This window comes from Lytechinus variegatus, chromosome 9, assembly GCF_018143015.1.
Source record: "Lytechinus variegatus isolate NC3 chromosome 9, Lvar_3.0, whole genome shotgun sequence".
NCBI classification, from domain to species: domain Eukaryota; kingdom Metazoa; phylum Echinodermata; class Echinoidea; order Temnopleuroida; family Toxopneustidae; genus Lytechinus; species Lytechinus variegatus.
Window position 1 is genome coordinate 24,584,016 of NC_054748.1, and position 9,721 is coordinate 24,593,736.

At 38.2% G+C, this 9,721-nt stretch overlaps 1 protein-coding gene across 1 annotated transcript; it reads left to right on the forward strand.

Annotated features, from left to right (window-relative positions):
• Positions 1–1,188: 1,188 nt before the first annotated feature.
• Positions 1,189–8,619, forward strand: LOC121421621 (choline/ethanolaminephosphotransferase 1-like). Its single transcript, XM_041616382.1, has 6 exons — positions 1,189–1,450; positions 2,431–2,578; positions 3,586–3,727; positions 5,719–5,803; positions 6,271–6,402; positions 8,407–8,619. Exons 1-6 carry the CDS (start codon positions 1,193–1,195, stop codon positions 8,602–8,604), a joined length of 963 nt encoding a protein of 320 aa, XP_041472316.1. The 5' UTR covers positions 1,189–1,192; the 3' UTR covers positions 8,605–8,619.
• The last annotated feature ends 1,102 nt before the right edge of the window (positions 8,620–9,721 follow it).

Sequence of the window (9,721 nt, forward strand, 5' to 3'; positions counted from 1 at the left end):
AGGGACCAATCAGTGCGGTTCTTTCATATTTTCAATCCATTGCAAACCTTTGTGTTACGGAGCCCTGCATCCTGGCTTTTCCATAGTCAGGATAAGAACCATAGGTTGATTGGGGGATTCAAAATTAAGTTCTCGGAAAAAGGGAATCCCAAAGAGGCAGGGGATCAGGACAGGACCTCTGTCCGGCTGCCCTGGCTATATATGCCCTGTCACCTCCCCCATGAACATCCACTAAAACTTCTGCGCTAATTGGGTTGATTCCGTTGAGAATTCTCGCTGGTCAATTCCCAACTAGCACACAATATTTTCTTGGAATATTTTTGTAAGGTATCAGAAACGTTTTGCAGTTACTGTTTTCAAGAACATTTCCATAACAATACTGTACAACATTATCTTTGGTCCAAAATATTGTTGTGGTATAAACAGAGCTGCCAACCTTTAAAAGTGGAGGTGGAAAGTTGTAATCTGAAAATTTTCCACTTCAAACATGATTTTGTGAGATATACAGGACCTTTAAGGCCATGATTTTCCAATTACATACTATTTAAAAAAAAAATCATAATAGGGATTAGGTATCAGAAATGTTTTCCAATTATTTTTTTTCATTGTTTCTATAATAGCTTGTAAAAAAGGAATCATATCTCTAGTCAAAAATATTGTTTTGGATTTTAAATTTATTTTTTCAATATTACAGAACGCCTAACTTCCCACTTAAAAACGTGAGTTTGTATAAGAAAGCTATATCGTTTTATCAAGGATAGTTTTTAATTCTTCATTAGCCCTATCCATGGGATCTATGAAAACTCAATATAAACCTTGCAAACTCATGACAATACACGTTGCCAAATCTCAGAAGTCGAAGCACGCACTATACATAGCGATATAATATAGGCCTATTAATTTTTAGTGTTGTGGTGTCGTAAATTAGTATGATTGATAAAAATGGACTATATGAGTTTTCTAGAGTGGTGGGTCGGGTTGAAGGTGGCCACGATGGATCACAGCATAATACGCATTGCTGCTGAGCGCGAGCTGCTGCTGCATGGAGGATCTAGACCGAAAGGACGAAATGTCCCAAATTCCAAAAATTGGTGCGATTGTGCAGGCAGGTGAATACCTGCATTTACGCCCCCGATAAATCCTTTGGAAATATTATTCAGGCGCAAAATTCGTGGAGTTTGTCCCTTTCAAAATGTCACCAGCACCGGTTCTAGACAGTTTTCTAGGCATGGAGGTGCTTTCTCAGCCCCAACTCAAGCGGCTGAAGGAGCACAAATACAGCGCCGAGGGGAAGTCGTTCGCGGAGCCCGTCATGCAAGTTTTCTGGTGCTGGCTTGTGGAGCAGATCCCGCGGACCATCGCACCGAACAGCATCACGATCATTGGGCTAGCCGCTAACATAATCTCCACTTTGATACTTATTTTCTATTGTCCAACTGCAACAGAAATGGTGTGTAACTTAAAATCTTTCATGCTGATTTCGTAGTCTTACCTTTGAACTTTGGCTTTGACTTTAAACTCAAGTTCAGGTTCAACAACTTGGACTATGATTAATAATAAAAAGATAAGGAGATCTGAAAAGTGAAAACAAGACCAATTGTATGACATTGATATTAAGTTTATAGGAATTGCAATTTTGCATGAATGAAGAATTTGTCAGTCACTTTAAACTGTAGTGTATGGCAGATGTCAATTGGCTGATCACTCAACTGAACAATCAAAACACTGGTTTAATGATCATAGAGGTATTTTAGTGTGAAATTTCTACGCGACTTCTCAAGAAAACTCAAGTCTTCTTAGTACTTGCCTTGAGTACAATAATCCTGAGACTACTCGTGTCAGGTTGTCTGGCTAGTGATTATCTTAACGATCTTAATCTTATTCTGTTTTTTTTTTACTGTAATATTCTAAATCTTATCTAAAGGTTTTTAATTTTTCATTAATGTTGTTAAATTAAAAAGGGGATAAAAATATTTTGGAGAAAGCAGTTTAATAAAAAAAAAAGAGTTTTTCAAAGGTTTGAGTTAAAATATTTCATTCCTGATACAAAAAATACAAAAAGTTTTTTCTGATTAAAAATCACAAAATCATAATCAGTATTTGCTCAATATTCCATTTTTGCTTTTTTCATATTAAAATCAGAATGTATACCTGGTAAATGAAATATCCGATACTTCATGTCTACCCAGTTGTATGTCCGGACAAAGCAGTTTTCAGGACTACATGTATGCGAATAATGCGGTTACTATGTATTGTTTGAAAGTATATAACAACTCATAAAACTTTCACAATTATTTCTGATATTTGCTGCATGCCCAGATCAAATGTTGATGCTTTTATTTGCTTACAATGTAAGTGCCCAGACAATGGACCCACATCATACTTGATTAATGTCCTAAATCAATATCAATTTTTTTTTTTACTTTACAGGCTCCACGATGGACGTATGCCTTTGCAGCTTTATGCTTGTTTGCCTACCAAGCATTGGACGCCATAGATGGAAAGCAAGCGAGGCGAACGAACTCCAGTACACAGCTCGGAGAACTCTTTGACCATGGCTGTGATGCAGTATCCATTGGTGATTACGATCTCATATTCTCATTAACCCCTTCGGGGCACAAATTGACTGGAGACTATGGCTGTCAATGCCCTCAGAATTGCCTTGTTACCTATCCAAATATTTGTAGACTTGAGGCCAAGATGAGTGCCCCTTTTTCCTGAGGTCTTGATGCCAGTTGGTAATCCTGGGGGGCGTTTCATCAACATTTTTGTCTGACAAGTTGTCAGATCTGACAACTTTTCTGGATTTTGATTGGCTGAGAAGCAATGTTACTATGGTAACTGTCGGATAAAATGGGACTTGTCGGATAAAATGTCTGACAAGTCCTTTCATGAAACGCTCCCCTGGGCATGTGTTATAGATTGAAAAGTACAATTTAGTATTGTATTACTGGTATGCCTTTTTGTCTTACCGACTACGGCGGTGTGGCGGCGTCAACATCAAATCTTAACCGAAGTATAACTTAGAAAGTTTATGGACCTAGTTCATGAAACTTGGCCATAAGGGCAATCAAATGTTACTGAACATCATGCCTGAGTTTCAAGTCACATGACCAAGGTCAAAGGTAATATAAGGTCAATGAACTTTGGCCAAGTTGGGGGGGTATTTGTTGAATTACCTTCATAACTTTGAAAGTTTAAGGATCTTATTCATAAAACTTGGACATAAGAGTGAGTAATCAGGTATCACTGAACATCCTGTGCGAGTTTCAGGTCACATGACCAAGGTAATTATTAAATTGCTATCATAACTTTCAAAGTTTATGGATATAGTCTATCAATTGTAGACAAGGGTAATCAAGTATCACTGACAAGTCTAAAGTCACATGATCAAGGTCAAATGTCATTTAGGGTCAGTGAACGTCGTATTGTATCTTTATACGAATGGTGTTTTTTGTGGATAATTATTTTATAGTAGTTTTCAAAGTCAGCACTGCTGGTATATGGAATCGCGTAATGCAGGTGAGACTGTCGGATGTGCTCCACATGTTTTATTATTTTTTTTTTCTTTCCAATCCTCTGCAGTTTATGTGAGTATAGGAATATGTACTGCAATGCAGCTTGGGACCCATCCATGGCTATCCTTTCTGACGTGTGGAACAGCTTTCTTTGTCTACTTCACGGCCCATTGGCAGACATATGTCTGTGGAACTCTCAAGTTTGGGAAGTAAGTTCGGATTTGTTCGAGTTTTTTTTTTTTTGGGGGCTACTTTACAGCAACCTACTGCTTAGGTCTAGGATATTGGATAAGCTTTGACTTTGTGAGGGATGGTGATTTCCGGAGTCCCGTAACATAAAAGTTAGCGATTGATCTTACGCTTGATTTACGATTGATTGTACATTATAGCCAATGCAATCAATCGTAGAAAAATGTTCTACGATCATTGCTATTTTTGTGTTATGGGCTGGGCTTCTTAATTAGTTTCCAGTGCTCTTTTGAATATTTTCGGGGGCTAAATCATCCCCAATTTACAAAACTCTTAAACTGTGGGGGCTCTACTTGCCAGGTAAAAAATTTGTTTTTTTCTTTTCAGGGGCTACTTTTCACAACACTGCGTAAATCTGCAACATTAGAAAAGATTTAACATTGCAGTGAATGGCGATTTTCCATGGCTGTTCTGAGCATTTTGCGAGCGAGATCGCTCAGAGACCCTGTGGAATGGTTTCTCTCGCTGCATGCTGTCTGTGGAGGCAATAAGGTTAACCCGCTGCCAAATGGAACTGGGTTACACCTGTACAAAGTCTATGGGAATGACAGAATTCAATATTCAACAGGTTAAAAAGTTTTATGTTATAAACAAGAGTGAGAGCGATGCGCCAACGTGTAGCTCCTCAGATTTGTGCTCTTGTAATTGTGATGTTTATGATATGTTCCTGGTGATTATGAACGATATATACTAAACAAGGTGATTTCCTACCACCTTAGGATGATAAAGGACTAACTTCGAGCACCCTGATTTATTGCTCGCTAACAAGTAGCATCCAATATTATATTATTTTGTACTGTATCACCTTCGGATGTTTTTCATGTATATTTAAGTATATGTATTTTATGTTATGCAGGGCCTCCTAGTATAACAGTATTGTAATTACTGATGGGGCTACCCTGTTGAATAAAGACGAAATAAATAAATAAACATAAACATTAAAAGTGAAGAGTGATTATTTTCCCTCCATATCCTACAGTATTATTTTGAGCATCCATATGGACACTTCTGACTGTAGTCAACATTATGGCAACAATTAAAGAAACCAATTAGACTATTCTTCTCAGGTGATTCCTTTCCATCCCAAGGATTTACACGAATGATTAGGACAGTACATATATTTGTAAGAGGAAAAATAATTTTACACCCTGAATGAATTTTAACAATCTTTTTAAGAGGGCTTATTTACATCATAGATGAATTCATGCAAAATATCTTAAGCCAGTCAGTCACTTGCTGCAGTAATGATGACGATGATGATCATCGAGCCCTTCATGCTTGTATGGCTGCTTCTAAGGCATCAAAGAAGGGTTCTGCTTGGATTTCAACCAAGTAGCCTACAGTATATTCGAATGAAGAGGGTAGCCAGCAATTAAAGAATATTTTTGCTGTGACCAGAGGGGAATGGTGCGTTGCACTGCTGGCCCACCACCAAGAAATCGCTAGTGACTGGTGGAAAACAATTGATGATTCTGTTGGTAATGCATCATGAGGCTAACTTCTCATGTTTGTTTAGCACAAAGACACCTGGCCCCCGTCTTACAAAGAGTTGCGATTGATCCGATCAACAACAACTATGGATGGCCAGCAATGCCAACATCTAAAATGCAAATATATGTTCAATTTTTTTTTATATATATGAATGTTCAAAAATTTTCTAGATATGATGTAATAATCATACATTCATCGTTCTCTTTTCTTGAAGATTCAGTGTGATTCTCTTTGTTTACTCTTGTGCAAATTTCGGATAAAAAAAATCATGGTGTGCGTGGATGGAATTCCATACAGTTGAGGTTGATTGGATCAATCGAAACTCTTTGTAAGATAGGGATGTCGTCTCATAGAAGCTTGCAATGACGCTTGACACCTGCCCTTTTTTCTTCAGTTCTGTTACCCCAAATGCTATGCACATCTTAATTGATCATGCATAAACTTGGTTTCTACTCTACAGATTAGATGTTACAGAAGGACAACTAGGGTTTTGCGCTGTTTATCTCACTGCAGCTTTCTTTGGACCAGACATCTGGATTAAAAAGGTATTAGTATCTATATACAGATATTGCCTTTGTATAGTTTCACCACGGAGTTATATTTTTCCCAAGGGATTATATTTTGCCCGAAGTGCGTACATGTAGCAATGAGGGAAAATATTCTCGCTAGGAAAAAGTAAAGCTTCGTATTTGGTCTTCTCAGAGGGTCGTGTGTTCAAATCCCACCATGAGCTAGCGTCCTCCGGCAAGGCGTCAATCCACAATTTGCTACTTTCTACCCAGGTGTTAAATGGGTACCCGGTAGAATGCCTATGTAGTATGTCAAGCAATTGAGTCTTGGAACTCTTGTTGAAATGCTCCAAGTGGAGAAAGTGCCTACATTGAGTGCGGCATGCCAGGATCCGATGACCGGGGTAATAATTATTGCAATGTTAAGTGCCTAGTAACAAAAAGTAATAAGAGCTATATAGATTTAACTATTATTGTTATTGTAATGCGTTGTATTATTTCAGATCCCATTTTTGGATGCAGAGGTGAAAGCAGTAACCACGTTATCCGGTCTCTTAGGTTCATGGTTTGGAATCTACAATCACGTAAGGGTCATTTTTGGAGGGGGCAAAGGTCGTAATGGATCCACAGTCGCGGTAAGTTTTCACAAATAGAAGGTTTAGTGATTAAGTCATACTTATTGCGCCTCATGTCACCAGTTTTCTAGCTAAAGACTTTTTAACGGTAGTCGCAATTTGAGAATAATAATTTTTTTAGGCTGAGTTGGTGTATCTTAATATAGCTGAAAGTGAATTAATATCATGTAATAACTATCTTACATTGGAAAGTCTGAAAATAAACTAACTCTGTATTTTTGTCTCACCTGCATAGCAGTGTGAGACTATAGGCGCCGCTTTACCGACGGAGGCGGCGTCAACACCAAATCTTAACCAAAGGTTAAGTTTTTTAAATGACAGCATAACTTAAAAAGTATATGGACCTAGTTCATGAAACTTGGCGATAAGGTTAATCAAGTATTATTGAACATCCTGCATGAGTTTCATGTCACATGACCAAGGTCAAAGGTCATTTAGGGTCAATGAACTTTGGCCAAATTGGGGGTATCTGTTGAATTACCATCATAACTGAAAGTTTATGGATCTGATTCATGAAACTTGGACATAATACTAATCAAGTATCACTGAACATCCTGTGCGAGTTTCAGGTCACATGATTAAGGTCAAAGGTCATTTAGGGTCAATGAACTTTGGCCGAATTGGGGGTATCTGTTGAATTACCATCATAACTTTGAAAGTTTATGGATCTTATTCATGAAACTTGGACTTAATAGTAATCAATTATCACTGAACGTCCTGTGCAAGTTTCAGGTCACATGGCCAAGGTCAAAGGGTCAATGAACTTTTTCCATGTCGGGGGTATTTGTTGAATTACCATCATATCTCTGTAAGTGTATTAGTGTAGTTCATAAAACATGGACATAAGAGTAACCAAGTATCACTGAACATCTTGTGCGAGTTTTAGTAGGTTTCAAAGTCAGCACTGCTGCTATATTGAATCTCGTGATGCAGGTGAGACGGCCAGAGGCATTCCACTTGTTACACTTTTACAGGCTGAGGATGAGTTGTGATGACCTTGAAATGTTCTGTTTATTGATATGTTCTATTCATTATTTTTGTCTTTGAGTTGATATTGTGTTGTTCTTTTGGTAATATTCATGAACCATAAACATTATCATTGAATGAACCATGCTGAAGCAGTGGACTGGTGGGCAAAGGCGAATGGGGTACGTTGGTATGGGCATGTGCTGAGGATGGATGAAAGGAGTGTTTTAACCCCAATTTTTCCAGAGGGGGGCCATAATGCCCCCCCCCCCCTCGACCAGAATTTTTTTCATTCACAATTGTTAGGAATGCTATTAAGAATATTTTCACCCCAAAATAGCATTCTAGGATCTTTATTTAGTTAATCAGAGCAAAAAGTATGATTTCATGACTAAATTAGCATAATTAATTCATATAAAATAAAAATATATGAATTCAGTGAAATTTACAAATGCAACAGCATAAATTACGTCATTCTCTACCATCATGCACATTTTTGTTGTGATCTCGCAATCCGCGGCTGAGATCTTAAGGGGGGGCCATAATGCCCCCCCCCGACAAGAATCAAAATATCCCGGGAGATTTAGGGTTAAGAAGGGCTTTTGAGTTCGAGGTGGATGGTTCGAGGAGGAGGGGACGGCCAAAGAAGACACGGAAGAGGCAAGTGGAGGAGAAGAGTAGGAGGGTTAGGTTGAGGATGGAGGATGCACTGAATCAGGCAAAGTATAGGGAGGGGGCAAGGGCGACTTGCTGCGAGTGTGTGGTAAATCTGGCTACCCTTGTCCGTGGGAACAAACCCGGGGGCCGTTTCATAAAGCTGTTCGTATTAAGTTAAGAGCGACTTTAAGAACGACTGGTGAACCCTTTCTTACACACTAAACCATTGTCAATGAACATTTTGGTGCATACAACTAAAGGATCACCAGTCGCTCTTAACTTACGAACAGCTTTATAAAACATCCACCTGGGTTTAAAACTTTTGATTGATTTGAAGATGATGTTGTATTGTTATTGTTTTTTCTTTTTATTTCCTTTCAGGATACCAGTGTAATAACTCCATTTTTCCACATTGGCGCTGTCATGCTGCTCTACTTTACCATATGGCAAAAGTCAAAGACGGCCATCTTCGAAAGACAGCCTTGTTTGTACATGTTAATGTTTGGCATGCTCTCTGCAAAAATCTCTATTAAATTAGTGGTAGGTATCACGACTATAGTACAATTGACTGTAATCTGAAGGCCAATTTGACTTGGGCATTGCTCTAACTCTGTGATGACATTATGGGAAGCCTACATGTATAATGTTAAAACGTTGTTTATATTGTATGTTTTGGGGAGGTTTTCTTTCCACTGGCGTACTTTTGTTTCCATGCTGCGAAATTCCTTTGTGTGGTAAACGACGGTATACTAACAATTATGAAATTCAATAGTATGATATTGGGGGCGTTGTATTGTAGAGGTTATGACTCTTGGCTCCAAAAAATTAAAATTTGCTCTATCTGTAATACTACTTTTGAATAATACATTTGACATGTCATCGATATTAGGGCAAATAGAAAGTGTCGTTTTGCAGAGTGCGGGTTTAGTCACAAAAGAAACAATACAAAAAATATGTGATTTCTTGTTGTAAATATCAAAGACTAAATTACAGTAAGTAACGGTGTATTAACCGCACCCGTGTATTAACCGCACCCCCAACTTTGGACTAAAAAAAAAAAAAAAATCTTACATTTACATGCATATTTGAGGTACGAAGAAACAAAATCTAAGTTTTTAAGATTTCAAAGTATCCAATTCCAAAGAGATTACCGGTATGCGGAAATCTGCTGTTCTTGATCAATTCATCTACAAATGTTAGAAAGAACGGTCCCGACAATTTTGGCAACTTACATACTCACTCACCTCACAGTCACAGTGTACACGCACACACACACAGCACTGCCATTACATTGCAAACTTCGATACAGTACCACTCATGCCAGTACATCAAATTATGATCTGTGTCTTTCCCAGCGTAGGAGGAAGAAACATTCACATTTCTTGCATCACAACCTCACAATCACTTTCAGAAATTTGATGTCTTAGCATGAATTTTGGATACGGGATTACAGGAAGGTTCAAGAAACAAAGAAATTTACATTTTTCCAGTTGTTTTTTACGGCTTCGTGCCGTCTCTCTCGTGCGTGGTTTACATGGTATCTTATGAAAAGCAAACAGGAAGGGAAAAAAAAGCTGGCGCGAAACGGGACTTTGAATAGCGCCAGCTTAAGTCGCACTATAACCACATTACAACGCAATCTCTAAGCTCACTCAACTCTCGCTCATCGGTGACAAAATATTACCGAGTATGCTTG

What these genes read in the sequence shown, in the direction of transcription:
- LOC121421621 (XM_041616382.1), top strand. Translation starts at nt 1,193, where the DNA reads ATGTCACCAGCACCGGTTCTAGACAGTTTTCTAGGCATGGAGGTGCTT. An exon ending in GGAACTCTCAAGTTTGGGAA is followed by an intron (nt 3,728 to 5,718) that starts GTAAGTTCGGAT and finishes TCTACTCTACAG; the next exon opens with ATTAGATGTTACAGAAGGAC. An exon ending in GTAATGGATCCACAGTCGCG is followed by an intron (nt 6,403 to 8,406) that starts GTAAGTTTTCAC and finishes ATTTCCTTTCAG; the next exon opens with GATACCAGTGTAATAACTCC.